The sequence below is a fragment of the Bubalus kerabau genome, chromosome 1, assembly GCF_029407905.1.
Source record: "Bubalus kerabau isolate K-KA32 ecotype Philippines breed swamp buffalo chromosome 1, PCC_UOA_SB_1v2, whole genome shotgun sequence".
Classification (NCBI taxonomy): domain Eukaryota; kingdom Metazoa; phylum Chordata; class Mammalia; order Artiodactyla; family Bovidae; genus Bubalus; species Bubalus kerabau.
In genome coordinates, this window is record NC_073624.1 from 175,165,388 (window position 1) to 175,184,452 (window position 19,065).

Consider the following 19,065-nt stretch of genomic DNA (forward strand, 5'->3'; position numbering starts at 1 on the left):
CACACTCTAGAGCCCATGCTCTGCAACTAGAGAAAGTCCATGCATCGCAATGAAGACTCAGAACAACTGAAAATTTAAAAAAAAAAAAAAAACAGGAGCAGGAGCAATGCCTGCTTACTCCCCTCTGTTTCCAGCCCCCTGCACTCAGTCTGTCACCCAGAAGGCCCCCAGTGAACTCAAACTGAAATCTAACCTTATGTGCAAATCCCCTGGGGGCTTTAGCAACTAAATACTTCTCTGAACCTCAGTTTCCTCATCTGTAAAACTATGACGACATAACCACTGCATTGTGCTGTTATGAAGATGCACTCAAATGATGGGTGAGATTCTAACACATCGTAGGGACTTGATAAATATCCACTGAGTGACTAATGACTAAGCTTGGAAAGGAAGAAGGGATTTTGCAAGTCACTTTGAGCAGAAAAGCAGCAAAGTTTCAAGATTAATACCACAAAAGGAATGACAGCTTGGGACTTTCCTGGCAGTCCAGTGGTTAAGATTCCCAGCTTCCACTGCAGGGGGGCACTGGTTCAATCCCTGGTTGGGGAATTAAGGTCCTGCACGCTGTGAGGTGCAGGGTAGTGGTGGTGGTGTGAGTGTTGGGGAAGGACAGTTTGCAGAGCAATAAACACCAATTTGTGTACAAAATACAAGACAAAATATATTTTATAGGCACAAATATGCAAACATATACAGAAAGTTCTGGAAGGATACAACCACCAAGGAGAGGGTGTTCAAATATTTCTGGATCACCTGCTTTTTACCTTCCTTTGGTATTTGCAAAATAAATTAAAAACTATAAAACAAAAACCTCTGAGACCTTTCAACCTCCGTCTTGATCCTCTACTCCTCCTCCCCCAGCATCATGGGCCCAAAAGGACCTCCCTTCAGCCCCACTCAGCAACAAAACCCCCGAAATCTGGCCGGCTGCCGTTCAGTCACTACCAGCAACAGAGGCTTCGTGGTTTGCGGTCAAGTTCCCCACCTTGGCCTAAGCTGTTCCCAGATACCCCAAGGCTTCCGGGTGTTCCTCCAGCCTGGGTCTGAGCTTCGGCTGTCCCCTCACTTGCCCACGCAGAAGTCCCGGAAGATGATATCCAGAATTTCCTCAGTGCCCCCTCCACCAATGAGATGACTCAGATGCCCTCGGGCTACCCGAAGTGCCTCGGCTGCCAGGGCTAAGTCTTTTGCCTGCTTGTACTGACCAAGGGCATCCAGGCAGCCCTGGAGGTGGTGTTGGTGCCTCGACCGTGTCAGAAGTGGGCCTGTGGACGGGTCCCCACACCTGGAAGGGACAAAGGATAAGGTCTCTCTCCGCATTCAAAGTGGGGGGAAGGGGAACGATCGTACCCCGTTTTTAGATACAGAAACTGAGCTGGCAGGGCCAGCTGTGCCCAAAGCCAGTGGCTTAGCCCCCAAACTTGGACAGAGCGAGGTTGCCCAGTGGGCAAGGGGGCTCACAGTGCAGCCAGCTCCTTCTTCAGTGCTTCTAGGAGGCCGTCCAGCCCCTCACCCGTCAGGCAAGACAGCAACAGGTGGGCGGGGAGGTCAGGATGGAGGTCTGAGCGCCCAGCGGGCAGCAGGTCCGATTTATTCAGCACAAGCAGAAGGCGCTGGCGGCTCCCATTGGGGTTCCCGGCTCCTGCCGGGATGACAACGGTGTCCAGGAAGTTGCAGCTGGCCGGAGAGGCCAGGTCAGAAGCATCCAACACGGCCAGAATGAGGTCAGCCTGCTCCAGCCTGGGAGGCGGGAAAATGGAGCATGGACCCCAGAGCTGTGCAATGAAGAGCATTCGGCAGGGACGGAGTAAAAGCCAAACCCAAAAGCTGCCCTCCCCAAAGAACTGAGGCCCCACCTAACGGGGCTTAGCAATCTCTCCTCATTATGGACTCATGAAAGATAAATGCAACTGGTAGAAACAGCAAAGGGCCCGCGTTTCCCCCTCCTACCCACCTCCTGCCCACCTTTTTTGGGCACGCCGCACGCCCTCCTGCTCCACAGGCCCCACGCCTTCCCGCAACCCTGCAGTGTCGCTCAGCAGCGCCGGGAACCCTGCCAGGTCCACGGGGGTCTCCAGAATATCTCGGGTGGTCCCCGGCTCCGGGGACACGATGGACACAGGCTTCCGGCCTGGGGGTGGGGGTGGGCTCAGAGGAAGCGGGTGTGGTGGAGATAAGAGGGTCCCTCCCTTAGGCTCCACCCCTGGGACTGACAGTTTTCAACCTCCCAGGCCCCTTCCCTACCCGGGAAAGCTCAGTACCTTAGCTCCCAGCCCCGCCCCCTGCCCTGAGCCCCGCCCCCTGCCCACGCACTGAGTAGGTTCACCAGGCTGCTTTTGCCGGCGTTGGGAGGTCCCGCAACCACTACGTGCGCCCCTGAGCGGAGCCTCTGCCCGCGCCTGGCATCTCGAAGATGTACGCCCAGCGCCACCTCCAGCTTCCGCACCTCACTGTCAGCTGTGGATGGAGGAAAGGAGAGAGAGTAAGAGGACCTGGGGGGCTGGATGCCAGATGTCTCCACCTCCCACCCCCAGGGGGACCCACCTTGATCCAGGACGCCTTCCTCCAGGTTGTCATCCTCACTAAAATCGATATAGGCCTCTACATGGGCCAGAGCCTGAGGGGGGGAGAGGTGGGTAGTGTGATCATACAGAAACTCACCCCGAGTGGGTGCCCGGGTCCAGCCTGACCTTAAGGGACCAGATTGGAGGCTCATACACAGGAAACTCTAACACAGGAAAAGGTTAGGTAGTGTCTCTGCGGCAAGGTATGAGTGTACTTGCTTTAGTGAGGGTCTCGGCCCAACCGCGGCAGAGGTCACCCAGCTCCCCATCGAGCTGCCTCAGGGCCTGTCGCCGCTGCGCCTCGGTTTCTGCATGAATCAGGTCTGCCAGCCCCTCCACCTCCGTCAGGCTCAGCTTCCCGTGTGCGAACGCCCTCCTGGTGAACTCGCCTGCTTCCGCTGGCCTCAGCCCTGGCACACTGCCTACGGGAAGGTTCAAGATCCTGAGGCCCCTGGCCCGTACCCAGGTCACCGGCGTAGCAATACCTCAAACCCAAGGCTGCAGACTTACCCAGGGCCTGCAGGACACCACTCACCACGGCCGGCCCTCCATGCACGTGGAACTCCGCGCAATCCTCACCGGTAAAACTTTGGGGACCTAGTATGTTGAAGAGATGGATATCAGCAGGATACAGCCTGGGCGACCGCCTGGAAGGAGGAAGTTGGGTCACAGGAGCTACTTGAGGTTCCGGATCTGAAAGTCCCGTACCTGGAAACCAAAGCACCAGCGCGCGGTCCAAAGGCTCCCCAGAACGGGGGTCGCTGAGCAGGCGCAGGCAGGCTTTGCGGGCCGGGGGTAAGTCCCGCGGCGCCGTGAGGCTCTGGAGGGCGTGGCCGCTGGCAGGGCCGCTGGTTCGGATCACCGCGATGCCGCAGCGGCCTTGGCCAGAGCTCAGAGCGAAGATAGTGGCTCCGGAACCAGGGGCCCGGTAACCACTGCCCTGGCGCGTGCACAGTCTGGGACTGGAGAAGAGGAGAGTCAGTGCATCTGAGAAGCTCTGACGCCAGAGTGGCAGGTGGATAGATGGCTCGATGGTCGCGTGATCCCCCAAGTGGAAGTTTTGTGGCTAGGGGGATGGACTGATCGGAAGTTCTGAGGCCAGAAGACTGGATTGCGGTGGGCTCTGCGGCAGGGGGTGGGGCTTGGACGGAAGCGAAAGGTGGTCTTGCCGCAGGGAACGGGGCCCCCAGATCCCAGGGAGAGGGTTTGGGGCCCGAGCAACGCCCTACGCTGTCACAGCCCTTCCCCAGATCACCCCACCTGTGAGGCCCACGTGCAGCCCGGGATACCAGGGTCCACAGCCCCCGCCACATGGATTCACAATCAGCTACCCGCCTGCCCACCCTGCCGCTGGGGTCTGCAAGTCCTCGCAGGAGATTCCGCCCACTCCGCGGCGCGACTGGTAAAGTGCTCACCAATTCTCGATTATCATTGGGCCCCTTAGAAAACGTACCGCCCATCCACTGAAGATCTTCGCTTCTACTGGCTAATGACAGGGAAAGAAGCCAAGGGCTCGCACGCTGCGGTGCAGTGAAATGGTGTTCCTCCAGCAACATTAGACAGAATTTTTAGGATCCTAGAGGGACCAGGTTCCTAGACACCGGAAATGAGGAGTGGCACAGGGCAATGGAAATTAGATGAAGGCGAGGGTTTGAGTCGAAGCAAGAGCATCTCGGGGGCTTCCCTGATAGCTCAGACAGTAAAGAATCTACCTGAAATGCAGGAGAACCATGTTCGATCCCTGGGTCGGGAAGATCCCGTGGAGAAGGAAGTGGCCATCTACTCCAGTATTCTTGCCCGGAGAATCCCAAGGACAGAGGAGCCTGGTGGGCTGCAGTTCATGGGGTCGCAAAGAGTCGGACACGACTGAGTGCCTTTCACTTTCAAGAGCATCTCGGTGGCCGGGAGGGATGAGTTCCGGGGAACCTACGTCTGGCCCTGGGGAAATCTATTCCAAATTTCTGGGAAGACTTCTTTTCTCGGAAGTCTAGTTTCTCGCCCCTCCCCAGCTTTCCCTCCCGCCGTCCTTCTGCCTCAGACACCCTTCCCTTGACAAAGAGCTTCAGTGCCTAGCTCCAAGGTCCCCTCCGCTAGGAAGCCTCCCTAGGATCCCCAGCACCGTCCTCTGTCCTCTCTGGGCTACTCTGGCCCCGGTCTCCTCGTGCGGAGTTGTGTATCCCGTCTGTCTCTGGCTCCCCGAAAGCCAGAAAGGGGAGATTATTTTCAGGTTAACCCGGGACAGCTCCGGCCGGCGAAATAAAGCGCTGATGGTGGAATTCCAGGCACTGGATAGGCGGGGTCTCCGGGGGTACTGTCACGCGGCGAATTCTCTGGTTCTTGGACGAGCGGGCGGGTGGCGCGACTATACTTAGGGAAGACTGGAACAGAGTACAGTTCTAATGATTAGCTCCACGCCTCGCTCTGTTCAGTTTTTTCATTTGTCAGTTAGGGAGTTTGGGATGGACATGTTTACATTGCTGTATTTAATATGGATAACCACCTAGGACCTACTCTATAGTACATGGAACTCGGCTTAATGTTGTGTGGCACCCTGGATGGGAGGGGAGTTTGGGGGCGAAAGTATACATGTATATGTTTGGCGGAGTCCCTTGGCTGTTCACCTGAAACTATCACAACATTGTTAACTGATTATACCCCACTACAAAATAAAAAGTTAAAAAAACACTTTTTTTTTCATTTGTAGGAGAGGAGTGAATGATGACGTTCGCCGTCTCCAAGTTGTTCCATCTGTCAAAAGTATACATCAAATGACTACCGTGTAACCACGAAGAATCAGTCTGGGCCCCTGCCCTCGCTGGTCTATCAGTCCAATGGAAGAGGCTACAGAGGATGGTCAGGGGGTCAGACAACAGAGAAAATACAGGGCCCCCAATTAAATGTAAATTTCAGATGAACAAGGCTTATCCTGTCAGTATAATTAGGATCCATGCAATATTTGTGTGTGTGTGTATGTGTGTTTGCCGCTCAGTCATGTCCGATTCTTTGCAACTCCATGGACTGTAGCCCTCCAGACTCCTCTGTCCATGGGGATTCTCCAGGCAAGAATACTGGAGTGCGTTGCCATGCCCTTCTCCAAGGGATCTTCAAGACCCAGGGATTGAACCCGGGTCTCCTGCACTGCAGGCAGATTCTTTACTGACTGAGCGACCCGGGAAGCATGTAATATTTGGGATATACTAAAAATTTATTCATTTATCTGAAATTCACATTTAACTAGGAGAACTGTATTTTTATTTGCTAAACTTGGAAAAGGCAGAGGAACCAGAGATCAAATTGCCAACATCTGCTGGATCATCGAAAAAGCAAGAGAGTTCCAGAAAAACATCTATTTCTGCTTTGTTGACTATGCCAAAGCCTTTGACTGTGTGGATCACAATAAACTGTGGAAAATTCTGAAAGAGATGGGAATACCAGACCACCTGACCTGCCTCTTGAGAAATCTACATGCAGGTCGGGAAGTAACAGTTAGAACTGGACATGGAACAACAGACTTGTTCCAAATAGGAAAAGGAGTACGTCTAGGCTGTATATTGTCACCCTGCTTATTTAACTTATATGCAAAGTACATCATGAGAGACGCTAGGCTGGATGAAGCACAAGCTGGAATCAAGATTGCCGGGAGAAATATCAATCACCTCAGATATTCAGATGACACCAGCCTTATGGCAGAAAGTGAAGAACTAAAGAGCCTCTTGATGAAAGTGAAAGTGGAGAGTGAAAAAGTTGACTTAAAGCTCAACATCCAGAAAACAAAGATCATGGCATCCAGTCCCATCAATTCATGGCAAATACACGGAGAAACAGTGGAAACAGTGGCAGACTTTATTTTTGGGGGCTCCAAAATCACTGCAGATGGTGACTGCAGCCATGAAATTAAAAGACGCTTACTCCTTGGAAGGAAAGTTATGACCAACCTAGATAGCATATTAAAAAACAGAGACATTACTTTGCCAACAAAGGTCCATCTAGTCAAGGCTATGGTTTTTCCAGTAGTCATGTATGGATGTGAGAATTGGACTATAAAGAAAGCTGAGCGCCAAAGAATTGATGCTTCTGAACTGTGGTGTTGGAGAAAACTCTTGAGAGTCCCTTGGACTGCAAGGAGATCCAACCAGTCCATCCTAAAGGAAATCAGTCCTGAATATTCGTTGAAGCTGAAACTCCAATACTTTGGCCACTTGATTCGAAGAGCTGACTCGTTTGAAAAGACCCTGATGCTGGGAAAGATTGAAGGTGGGAGGAGAAGGGGATGACAGAGGATGAAATGGTTGGATGGCATCACCGACTCAATGGACACGAGTTTGAGTAAACTCCGGGAGTTGGTGATTGACAGAGAGGCCTGGCGTCCGTGGGGTCGTAGAACCGGCACGACTGAACTGAACTGAAATCTGGGAACTCTATCGGGTCCTCTCTGAGGACGTTGCATTCTGAAGGGTGCAGCAGTTCACTGGACAAAGAGGGCTTGAAGAGTGTCTTAGGTAACAAAGATGGTGTTACACATCCAGCATGTACTAAGGCATGATACACTTATTCTCACTCTCCCTGTGGTGGTTGGAGTTATTGCTACCGAGAATCTCCCGCGACCAGGCTCACCACTCGCTCCCCCCAACCCCACCCACACCACCTACCCGCAAGACCATCTCAGATTCCAAACCGACGGGGAAACTAAGGCTTTAAGGCAGAGAATTCAGGCCCAGGGCGGGCGGTGTCGAGACCGGGCACCGACTCGGGCGGGGAAAGGGAGGAGAATGAACATTCGGCGCGGGCGGGGACGAACACCAGAGAGCGAGGTGGGCGGGCGAGAACGAAACTCGGAAAACATCACGGGCGGAGTCGAGAACCAGAGAACGACGCGCGCGGGGCCGGGAAGGAGAATCGAGGTTCCGCGCGGGCGGGGACGAGAAGCAGCGCTCGGGCACGCGGGGACGGCGGCCGGCGCGGGCGGGCGCGGCCTTTGTCTCCTCCTCGGGCGCGCTCGGTGGCAGCACCGGCCCCATGAGACCGCGGCCCCAAGGCGCCTGGGCCGCCCGCAGCCCCTGACCTGACCTGCCCTCGCAATGGCGGAAGCCACCTCCGGCGCTGGGGGCACGTCCCTGGAGGGCGAGCGTGGCAAGAGGCCCCCGCCGGAGGGCGAGCCTGCAGCCCCGGCGTCCGGAGTTCTGGGTACGTGTGCAGCGCCTGGATCTGACAGGGTTGCAGGTGCTTGGGGTGTTCGCGGCAGGTCTACGGGGAGGGATATTGGAGTCAGCCGTCCCGGGCCTGGAGTCCAGTCGAGGCACCGGCTCTTCCCGGCACTGCGGCTGCGGCCAGGCGAGCGCGGCTGGAACGGTGCAGCGGGTGTGGGGTCCCAGCGCAGAGATATGGACACGCCCCTCCTAGAGCCCCGGTGCGGGACTGAGCCCAGTCACCCCTTGGGCTACTCGATCGCTGCTGAGCAGTGATGCGCTTAAGAGCGCCTCTCCACAGAGGATACAGAATCATACGGTCCTGGGTTCAAATCCCTGCTGGACTCTGTGACCTTGGGTAACTTAAATGCTCTGGGTCTCAGTTTCCTCGCCTGTGAAATGGGGGTAACAGCCGCACCCAGCTATGAGGAGACGTTGACATAATGTAGTGAGGTGCTCAGAGCTGTTAGTGAGCACCCCATCGATTGTGGTTTCGGAGGCGGAGCTGGGCCTCAAGAATGAGTAAGATTTGTAAGGGAGGACCTGGGGGAAGGGCAATCCTGGAGAAGGGCCTGGCTGGTACAAGGACGTGGAGGGAAGGAAACAAGCCAAGGCCAGAGCTCACAGGGCCTTGAATGCCAAGCTGAGTGCCAAGGAGCCCTGGCGAATGTGTGATCAGAGGCAAGGGTTGGAGGGACTAAGACTGGAGGCTAGGCCATCTGAGAATGACCTGACCCCAGCCTGCGCTGCCTGCTCCCCAGATAAGCTTTTTGGGAAGCGGCTCCTGCAGGTAGGTCGGTATCTGGTGTCCCACAAAGCATGGATGAAGACGGTGCCCACGGAAAACTGTGACGTGTTGATGACCTTCCCAGGTACTTGTCTGTGCTCACCCGCCCAGGGCCTACACTGAATTCCCCCAAGCCGGGCTCCCCTGTCACTCCTGGCAAGAGCCATTGGTCCCTGTGCCCCTTGGCAGATACGACCGATGACCACACGCTGCTATGGCTGCTGAACCACATCCGCGTGGGCATCCCCGAGCTCATCGTGCAAGTCCGCCACCACCGCCACACACGCGCCTACGCCTTCTTCGTCACCGCCACATATGAGAGGCGAGTCCCTGTCCCTGGCCTCTTGCTGACCCTGCTACTCAGCTCCCCGCCCTTCCAAGCGCCAACTGCGAGGTCCAGCCACCCTGCATTTGTCCCAGACGTCCACCAGGTACACCATCCCTAGTTCCAGGATGGTGAGCCAGGGTCTCCCCGTGATCCCACCTCCCCTGCCCTTCCCGCAGCCTACTCAGAGGGGCCGACGAGCTGGGTCTGCGCAAAGCAGTGAAGGCCGAGTTTGGCGGGGGCACCCGCGGCTTCTCCTGTGAGGAGGACTTCATCTACGAGAATGTGGAGAGTGAGCTGCGCTTCTTCACCTCCCAGGTGCGGCCGGCTCTGGCCCCCAGCGCACATTCCTAGCCCGTGGGCGGCTGCTCCCTGTGCTCACGCCCTGTCCCCTGCAGGAGCGCCAGAGCATCATCCGCTTCTGGCTGCAGAACCTTCGTGCCAAGCAGGGCGAGGCACTACACAATGTGCGCTTTCTGGAGGACCAGCCAATCAGTGAGTGAGGTGGTCCCAAGCTTCCAATCATATGTGGGGAGTTGGCTGGGGCTCTTCGAGGACTGCTGTCAACGTAGGAGGGTTAGGAAGGCGGGGCCTAGATAAAACCAATCAGAGTCTCCCGAAGAGTTGGGCGGGGCCTGGAGATCAATCAATGAGCTGAAGGGTGTGGCCTTAGCAAGGGGTGGGGCTTGTCTCCTTGGAGGCAGGTCCAGGAGAAACCCTTTTGTGGGTCTGCGATAAGGTTGGGGCAGGACCATGGACAGCACTCCACACATTGTGTGGTGAGCTCTGGGCCTCAGTATCCCCCAGGAAACCAGCCGCTGCAAGTTAACCTTCTAATGCCAGCTTTGCACCATTCTTCAGACGTTTGGAGGAATGAGCTGAAACCAAGCAGCTCTGTTTAAAAATGGGTTTCCCCACTGGGATCGCACCTCCCAGGTTTCGAGCACCCTTCCCCACCTGCCCCTGCACCTCCCAGATTTTGAGGAATGATGTTCCTTTCACCCAGAACGCTTCTCCTGGGAAAAGCGTTTGCTAGTTTAAGAGCAGGCAAAAAGTTATAACTTGGGTTTCAGCCGAGGGGGACTGGCTAGGCCCAGAACAGGCAGACGGGTGGGGTCACCCATTCTTGTTCCCCAACAGTCCCTGAACTGGCGGCCCGCGGGATCATCCAGCAGGTGTTCCCAGTCCACGAGCAGCGCATCCTGAACCGTCTCATGAAGTCATGGGTGCAGGCTGTGTGTGAAAACCAGCCTCTAGGTGTGGTCCTGGCTGGAATGGGGGGTTGGTGGGGGTCCCAGGAGGCAGGCAGGGCTGACTGGCACTGCCCCCCCCCCCCCCCCCCCCGTCCCCGGCAGATGAGATCTGTGACTACTTTGGTGTGAAGATTGCCATGTACTTTGCCTGGCTGGGTTTCTACACATCGGCAATGGTGTACCCAGCGGTCTTCGGCTCAGTCCTGTACACATTCACAGAGGCTGATCAGGTGCCGGGTGTGGACTGGACAGGGGGTGGAACACCTCAGACAACTTCCTTCCTGGACTGGGCGAGCCAACATTGCAGCCCTCCTCTGTCACCCTCAGACAAGCCGGGATGTATCCTGTGTGGTCTTTGCCCTCTTCAACGTGGTCTGGTCAACGCTGTTCTTGGAGGAGTGGAAACGGAGAGGGGCTGAGCTGGCCTACAAGTGGGGAACACTGGACTCACCCGGGGAAGCTGTGGAGGAGCCACGACCCCAGTTCAGGGTCAGTCGGGGCAGTCTGAGTTCAGGGACTTCGAGAATGGGGTAAAAAAGAGAAAACATACTGAGCAAGTGCATTACAAGAACAAAGTGGGAGGTGAAGTAGGGCTGCAGCTTCTGAGAAGGTTTGCCAAGTGAAGGGATCTGCATGCCCGAAGGGAGAGGTGTGGAAAGTTGGATTTGAGAGACTAGGGAGGGTGCATTAAGTGGACACACCCTGATAGCAAGGATGAGATGGCTGGATGGCATCACCTACTCGATGGACATGAGTTTGAGCAAACTCCAGGAGATGGTGAAGGACTGAGAAGCCTGGCGTGCCTCAGTCCATGGGGTCACAAAGTCAGACACGGCTTAGCAACTGAACTACAACAAACCATGATAGCAAAGCATCATAGACATGGAGTTTGAAGGGTTGGGAAGGGGGTGAGACAGAGGCAGCCCCTCTGATCTTGTGTTGGGCCATGCCCCCACCCTGTGCCAGGGCGTGCGGCGCATCAGCCCCGTGACTCAGGCCGAGGAGTTCTACTACCCGCCCTGGAAGCGGCTGCTCTTCCAGATGCTTGTGAGTCTTCCCTTGTGCCTCACCTGCCTAGCCTGTGTGTTCCTGCTCATGCTCGGCTGCTTCCAGCTCCAGGTGACCTCCAGTTCCTAGCCCTGGCCTCGGCCCCAACCCGTTCAGGTGTGCCCCGAGCCAAGCCCAGTGACCGGGGTAACCTCTGAACCCCTTTGTTCCTGCAGGAGCTGGTGCTGAGTGTGAAGGGGCTGCCCCGTCTTGCCCGCTTCCTGCCAAAAGTCATGCTGGCCCTGCTGGTCAGCGCAAGCGCTGAGGGCTATAAGAAGCTGGCTGTCTGGCTCAACGACATGGGTATGCCCTGTGAGCGGAGGTCCCATTGCTCGGCCCCCAGCAGGAAGGGCCCCACTGCCTTCTGGGGTCCCTGCTGCCCATGACGGTCTGGGCTACACTCTCACTCGTCTCCTTGGCCCCCAGAGAACTATCGGCTGGAGAGTGCCTATGAGAAGCACCTCATCATCAAGGTCGTCCTGGTGAGTGGTGGCCAGCAAGCCGGCAGGGCTTCTTTTATTTTTTTAAATATTTATTTATTTGGCTGCACTGGGTCTTAGTTGTGGCACATGTGATCTAGTTCCCTGACCAGGGATTGAACTCAGGCCCCCTGCGTTGGGAGCACAAAGTCCTAGCTACTGGACCACCAGGGAAGTCCCCAGGCAGGGGTTCTACAGGGGACACATGGGGGTTCCTTGGGACAGACATGGCAGGGTGACCACCCCCCTGCCTGCTTCGCACAGTTCCAGTTCGTCAACTCATACCTGAGCCTCTTCTACATCGGCTTCTACCTCAAGGACATGGAACGCCTGAAAGAGGTGAGACCCTGGCCTAAAGCAGTGCCCCCAAGGCAGCTGGCTGTGGGGGCCAGACCGGCCCAAGGGGTCCAAGGGCTCTCCAGCCCCTCCCTTCCTCCTCCATCCTTCTCTCCTCTCTGTCCATTTGTCTGTGTGTTCTCTCTCTGCCTGTCATGCCCCCCCCATCTGTCTGTCCACCTGTCCGTCGGTCCCTCCACAGCTCCTGATCGTCCTGTCCCTGTCCCAGAGCCTCGAGCGGCAGCTTTGGGCGGTGCTGGTCCCGCTCGTGGCCCTGCGGTTCCGCCTGCTCCTCCTCTCCCTCCAGGGCCTCCTTCTTGAGGCCCGGGCCAAAGTACGGGCAGGTGGTGGCGAGCCCTCGGGGCCGTGCCAGGGTGGGCAGTGTGGCTGTGCCGGGGGCCTCACGCCTAGCCGAGGGTGCATGCTCTGAAGGGATGGGACTCCACTGACTGCGTGCAGGTGTCAAGAGCCCCTGGAGGCCCTGGGCACCAGCCGAGATCCGGGAGGTGTGGCATGATGGGAGGCTATGGCCTGCCCAGGTGATCAGCTAGAAAGCGCTGTGGCCCGCCCAGCTGTGGCTTGGGGTTGCCTCTGTGCCCGGGGACATCCAGACTGGGCTCAGGCTGTGGCTGGATGTGTGCTTTGGGATGGTGGGTGCCCACAGCCTGTCCCAGTGCCCGGGGCCCCACCCGCCCCCCACGAAGCCGTTCTCCACCCCCTTCTTACCCCCAGATGCTGGCCACACTGCTGATCACCCGCCAGTTCCTCCAGAATGTTCGAGAGGTTCTGCAGCCCCACCTGTATCGGCGGCTGGGCCGAGGAGAGCTTGGCCTGCGGGCGGCCTGGGAGCTGGCCCGTGCCCTGCTTGGCCTCCTGAGCCTCAGGCGCCCCGCACGCCGCCACCTCGAACCCCCGGCTGAAGAGGGTGGCGGTGGCAGCAGCAGTGGCGGGGGCCGCAGGTGTCTCAGCGGGGGCTGCGGGGCACCTGAGGAGGAAGAGGAGGCCGCGGTGGAGCGGCGGCCGGCGGGGGAAGGGGGAGAGGTGGGGGACGGGCCCCGGGGGGGCAGAGAGGAGGAGGATGAAGAGGAGGAGGAGGAGGACGAAGAGGAGGAGGATGAGGACGAGGAAGGCGAGGAGGGCGGCCTCCTGGACTGCGGGCTCCGACTGAAGAAGGTCAGCTTTGCTGAGCGGGGGGCTGGGCGGCGTCGGCCGGGCCCAAGCCAGGAGGCCCTCCTGGAGGAGGGGAGCCCCACCATGGTGGAGAAGGGGCTGGAACCTGGCGTGTTCACACTGGCCGAGGAGGACGATGAGGCTGAGGGGGCTCCCAGCAGCCCCGAACGGGAGCCTCCCCCCGCTGTCCTGCTCCGCCGGGCTGGAGGCGAGGGCCGAGACCAGGGGCCGGACGGGGGCCCGGATCCAGAGCCGGGCTCGGGCGACTCAGCCCGGAAGCAGCGGCGGCAGAACCGGTCGTCTTGGATCGACCCACCCGAGGAGGAACACTCGTCTCAGCTCACCCAGGCGGAGCTCGAGAGCTGCATGAAGAAATACGAGGTGAGGAGGGCACCTGAGGGTGGGGGCAGGGCCGTCGGCCGGGCAGGGCACAGTCTGACGGTGGAGGTGGGGTGGGAGCGACAGGAAGGAATGATGGGCCCCTTTATGTAATCAGGGCCTCCCTGGTGGCGCAGACGGTGAAGAATCTGCCTGCGATGCAGCAGACGGGTTCAATCCCTGGATCAGGAAGATCCCCTGGAGGAGGGCATGGCAACCCACTCCAGTCTTCTTGCCTAGGGAATCCCACGGCTACAGTCCATGGGACTGCAAAGAGTTGGACACAACTGAGTGGCTCACCCTTATGTGATCAGAAACTTGCTAACCTTGCTGAGCTTGGGTCCATGAAGGATAATCTGAGGGAGGCGGGCTTGATGAGAGGAAGGTGGGCTGAGGGAAGAGGTGTCCTGAGTTGGGGGAGAGCCTAGGCCCACCCACTGCGTGCCTGCCCACAGGACACATTCCAGGACTACCAGGAGATGTTCGTGCAGTTTGGCTATGTCGTGCTTTTCTCGTCTGCCTTCCCCCTGGCTGCCCTCTGTGCCCTCATCAACAACCTCATCGAGATCCGCAGTGACGCCCTCAAGCTGTGCACGGGGCTGCAGCGGCCCTTTGGGCAGCGGGTGGAAAGCATTGGCCAGTGGCAGGTGGGGGAAGGGCCAAGGGCTCTGAGCCAGGATGCCCAGAGGTGGAGCGGGTGCTGGGGAGGCTGGCCGGACCCCACCTGAGCCCCTCTTGTCCCCCCCACCCCCGCAGAAGGTGATGGAGGTCATGGGCGTCCTGGCAATCGTGGTCAATTGCTATCTAATTGGCCAGTGTGGGCAGCTGCAGCGCCTCTTCCCCTGGCTCAGTCCCGAGGCAGCCATCGTGTCTGTGGTGGTGCTCGAGGTGGGACCGGTGGCCGGGTGGGGGACCCAGGCGGTGGGTGGGGGGTGTCCCCGTGCCTGTAGCCTCCTCCTCTGTCGCCTCAGCACTTCGCTCTGCTCCTCAAGTACCTCATCCATGTGGCTATCCCCGACATCCCGGGCTGGGTGGCCGAGGAGATGGCCAAGCTGGAGTACCAGCGCCGGGAGGCCTTCAAGGTACGTGGGCCAGGGCCCGGCATGCTTTACATCTCTGCTCCGAGGGGCTTCTCCCCCGTCGCCTCTCCGCGTCACCTGGCTGGGCAGTCACATCCTTAGGAGGGTAGATGTGCAGTTAGTGTTTGTTGCTTAGTCGTATCCGATTCTTGGTGACCCCATGGACTGTAGCCCACCAGGCTCCTCTGTCCATGAGATTCTCCAGGCAAGAATACTGGAGTGGGTTGCCATGCCCTCCTCCAGGGGATCTTCCCGACCCAGGGATCAAACCCAGGTCTCCTACATTGCAGGCAGATTCTTCACCATCTGAGCCACCAGGGAAGCCTAGGGTAATAATTAGCATTTCGAAAGGACCCGGTCCCTTCTGGGGTCCTGGTGGCATCCCGCACCAGGCCAGCACTTAGGAACTGTTATCTGCCAGCTTGCCAGGCGTTGTCCTGTGTGGGGTCAGGGACACAGCTGATGCTTCCTAGAAGCCCAGCCTGTGCCACGTTCCCCAGAAAGCTGCAGAGCGGGCCAGGGAGCTCATTGCCACCAGCCAGTGGAGCCCCCCATGATGATGTGTGTGTGCTCAGCTGCTCAGTGTCCAGCTCTTTGTGACCCCATGGGCTGGGGCCCGCAAAGCTCCTCTGTTCATGGAATTCTCCAGGCAAGAATACTAGAGTTGGGTAGCCATTCCCTTCTCCAGGGGATCTTCCCAACCCAGGGATCGAACCCAAGTCTCTTATGAGAAGTCTCCTGCATTGACAGGCAGATTGTTCACTGCTGCGCCACCTGGAAAGCCCCAAAAATAGTGATGGAAATGTTCTATTCTGGGTTGCCCATGTAGCCCGTTACTACACATGGCCAATGAGCGCTTGCAATGGGACCTGGTGCTACTGAGAAACCGAGCTTTTACTTCAGTTATCTGGTTGTTTGTTTATATATTGGCTATGCTTCGTGGCTTATGGGATCTTAGTTCCCCAACCAGGCATCAAAGTCGGGCCCTCTGCAGTGAGAGCACAGAATCCTAACCACTGGACTGCCAGGGAATTACCTTATTTCAGTTATTTAAAGTGACAAAACCATGGGAGTCCCCTGCTGGTCTAGCGATTAGGATTCACTGCCATGGCCTGGGTTCAGTCTCTGGTCTGGGAACTGAGATACCTGCAAGTCATGTGGTGGGGCCCAAAAATAATAATTTTTTTTTTTTTAATTAACGATGCCGTGTGTGGCTACTGGCCACTGGACAGTCACAGCTCTGTCTCTCCCCAGTTCTCCAGAAAGCAGGAAACTGCTGAGGCCCAATATTTATTTTAACTCTCCCAATTTCTAAGACAGCGTCTGGCATGAGACCGGGGACAGAATTGGTGGCCAGTAAATGCTTGCTCTCTTCTCAGTTCTCTGAGAGCCCTGGGGTGGGTCCAGGGATGCAGCTGGAACCCAAGAAGTGTGTGGATCTCTCCCCACTTCTGCAGGAGAGCCCTGGTGTGGGCCTGGGCCTGGGTGGGCAGCTGCTCACACACTCACTCCTCCCAGTGCCCGTAATGGCTCCATTCTGCCCTCAGAGACACGAGCGCCAGGCCCAGCACCGCTACCAGCAGCAGCAGCGGCGTAGGCGGGAGGAGGAGGAGCGGCAGCGCCACGCGGAGCATCATGCCCGGAGGGAGCGAGACGCCAGTGGCCGAGAGGAGGCGCGGGCTGAGGGCTCTGGGTTGGACCCTGCTGCCCCGGAGAAAACCTCGGCCAAGGCCAAGGGCAGTGGGGCAGGTGGCCACGGGCCGGAGCGACCCAAGCGCCCGGGGTCCCTGCTGGCACCTAATAACGTCATGAAGCTGAAGCAGATCATCCCGCTGCAGGGCAAGTTCCTGTCGTCCGGGGCCTCGTCCTCCTCGCCGGCCGGCACGGGGCCCAACCTCACCACCCGGCCAACCCCTGCCCAGTCGCCCACTGGCAGCGACACCCGCCTGCCAGCCTTCCTTAGCTTCAAATTCCTCAAGTCACCTGAGACCCGGCGGGACCCAGAGCGTAGCCACTCTCCACCCAAGGCCTTCCATGCCGGCAAACTTTTCCCCTTCGGTGGGGCCCGGGCAGAGGCCGGGTCCAACGGGGCGGGCGGGCAGGCCCGGCAGGATGGGACCCTCGGCGGTGGCGGTTGCCGAGCCCAGCGGAGTGGGCTGGCGGACGAGGCTGCAGCTGAGGAGCCGGACACACCCCGGCCTGAAGAGGAAAGCTCAGGTCACAAGCTTTAACTCGGGGGTGGGGACTCTGGGCTGGGCTTTGGAGGTAGGGGTGGGGTGTCCAGGCATGGGCAGATGGGCTGAAGCGGACAGGGGAGGCTCCGTCTCCTGGTACCAGTTGGGGACCTGGGTGTGTGGTACATGGAGCCTGTTGATCAAAGCCTACTCAGTCTTTCCGGGTCCTTGAGAGCCTGGAGCCCTGTGCCTGACCCTCCTCACCCCCGGGGGAGGGATGCCAAAGTCCCTTGTCCCCTAGATCCCTTCCCAGGGTGCCCACCTGCCATGCTCTGGTGCCAGGAGAGATGAGGGAGCCCCCTTCAACACCTGGCCTAGCCTTTCCTGCCCCCATGAGACCCCACACCCAGCTCACTCTGGGGGACCGGAACCCCCAGGCCTCTATGCAAGCCCCCGTCCTGCAGCCCAAGCTGTTCCTGGAGGCCTTCCTTGGAGGTGGGGCTCAGGCTGCCCACTAGGGGAGTTCAGGGCTGCAGCCCTGTGTACGCGGAGCAGAGTCACAGGCCTCACTGCCCCCCCTCCCACCTCATTCGTGCCAGGGGTCCAGCGACCCATCCCAGGGAGCCCAAGAGGCGGCAGCTGTAGCACCAGGGACTTAGGTCGGAAGTCAGCGGGACTTCCTCAGACTTCCCTCTCTCCGTGAAGGGGAGGGGCCCAGTGCCCAGAGGCAGGGGATGCACCCGAAGAAGCCCACCCCTTGTCACTGATCAGAAGCAATAAGGCCCTCCATGTGCCTGAAAGCCCAGAGGGAGCGCGGGCAGGGTCCCCAGCGGCGGGGACGGCATCTCCCCGGAACGGCCCCTCTCGCCTCCGCAGGGACAGCGCTGGCCCCCGTGGGCGCCCCGGCCCTCCGCACCCGCCGCAGCCGGAGCCCTGCGCCGCCGCCACCGCCGCCAACACCGCTGCCTCGGCCCCCGACGCCCCCCGCGGGCTGCTGGCAGTGGGATGGGCCGTGGGGCTGCGGGGGCGAGGGCCCCGGCCCCCGCCAGGCCCCTGCTGCCACCGACTGCCCGCCCTGCGCTCTCGCCGGGCCCCCGCCTGCCCCCCAGCCCCTGCCGGGGGACGCCAGCTTCTACAGCCTCCCGCTGCCGCCGCCGCTGCCTCCCACCTCCGTGCCCCCCCAGCCCCCCGCGCCCTCGCCCAGCCCCAGCTCCAGTCCCAGTCCTCAGGCCGTGTGCTGGCCCAGCGGCTGGCATTAGCTCCGCCCGCCTGCCTTCCTGTTTTCATATGCAATATCAATCACAGACGGGGCGGCGGCCGCCACCCAGAAAACACTTGGGCCGGGCCCGATGTACCCCAGTATTGGCTGCCCCCTCCTGGGGCAGGGCCGGGGGCCTGGGGCCCCTCTATCTGCCGTTTTCCTTTCGACCAGGATGAGGGGGAAACAAAAGGAAACCCCCCAAAAACAACAGAAAACACACACAGAATAGGCGATTATTTATTTGTTTTTAATTTATTTTGTCATATTTTTGTAAAACGGCAGAAATGCAATAATAAAAAGTATATTTCAACAGTGCCCAAAGGCGGAGCTGCTGAAAGGGGACTTCCGGGGCCCTATGACAAGGTTGGGGCCAGCTCTTTGGGGGACTGGTAGGCCCAGAGTGGGTTCCCCTTCTGTCCTGAGACCCTTGGGGAATGCCTAAGAACTGGGTCTCCAGGCCAAACGTATGGAAAACTCCAGAAATCCAGGCCTAGGGGTCCCCCTGGGAGAAGCTGCAGAGCCTCAGGCCCCATCTTCAGCCTCCTAGACAAAGGAAGAAATCTCAAAAAGTGCTGACAGGAATCAGCAGGTCGGGCCGTAGGTGTGGGTCCTGAGCCAGCCTCGGTCGTACAAGGCCACCCTTTCTGGCAGACCTGCCTCCCAGGCTGACATCTGAGAAGTCAAGGGCCACAGGGGGCACTCGGGGCGTGGGCGTCTGAAGGCACCTGGTGCCTGCGTCTCCATGTTATGGGGACGGTGTGTTCAGGGGCAGCATCGCGGAAGGGCTGGCACGGCCCCGCTGTGTGACCGCTGTCACAGTGGCCAGGACCCTTCACTGAGTGATCAGGGATGGGTGTGGCCTCTCCCAGCCTCAGGGGGTCCACATCCAGAGGCTCAGAGTCAGAAAGTCCCTGCCCCAGGGCTGGTGGAGCCAGCGTGAGGCAGGGGCACTTTGGGAGGCCACAGAAAAGACATCAGGGTTCACTAGAGGCAGGAGAGCAGCCTGTGCAAAGGCACGAGGTGTGG

At 58.8% G+C, this 19,065-nt stretch overlaps 2 protein-coding genes across 4 annotated transcripts; one reads left to right on the forward strand and one right to left on the reverse strand.

Moving 5' to 3' along the window:
- Positions 1-635: 635 nt before the first annotated feature.
- Positions 636-3,996, reverse strand: GTPBP3 (GTP binding protein 3, mitochondrial). 3 transcript variants are annotated; one of them, XM_055541752.1, is made up of 9 exons: positions 3,825-3,996; positions 3,273-3,526; positions 3,075-3,161; positions 2,784-2,986; positions 2,545-2,617; positions 2,314-2,457; positions 1,966-2,131; positions 1,462-1,740; positions 636-1,285 (listed from the first exon to the last, which is right to left on the reverse strand). In XM_055541752.1, the coding sequence occupies exons 1-9, from the start codon at positions 3,875-3,877 to the stop codon at positions 1,063-1,065; spliced, it is 1,482 nt and encodes a 493-aa protein (XP_055397727.1). In that variant the 5' UTR covers positions 3,878-3,996; the 3' UTR covers positions 636-1,062. The 3 variants fall into 3 exon arrangements, with proteins under 3 accessions (XP_055397727.1, XP_055397720.1, XP_055397734.1); XM_055541745.1 differs by having other exon boundaries at positions 2,314-2,617; XM_055541759.1 differs by lacking the exon at positions 636-1,285 and having other exon boundaries at positions 1,955-2,131; positions 2,314-2,617.
- A 3,450-nt stretch (positions 3,997-7,446) lies between these two features.
- ANO8 (anoctamin 8) lies at positions 7,447-18,352 on the forward strand. The gene is made up of 18 exons (XM_055541764.1): positions 7,447-7,748; positions 8,512-8,622; positions 8,727-8,859; positions 9,042-9,180; positions 9,261-9,357; positions 10,003-10,119; positions 10,218-10,345; positions 10,443-10,604; positions 11,082-11,234; positions 11,339-11,465; positions 11,589-11,644; positions 11,906-11,980; positions 12,710-13,528; positions 13,981-14,172; positions 14,282-14,413; positions 14,497-14,607; positions 16,152-16,821; positions 17,655-18,352. The coding sequence occupies exons 1-18, from the start codon at positions 7,643-7,645 to the stop codon at positions 18,035-18,037; spliced, it is 3,711 nt and encodes a 1,236-aa protein (XP_055397739.1). The 5' UTR covers positions 7,447-7,642; the 3' UTR covers positions 18,038-18,352.
- The last annotated feature ends 713 nt before the right edge of the window (positions 18,353-19,065 follow it).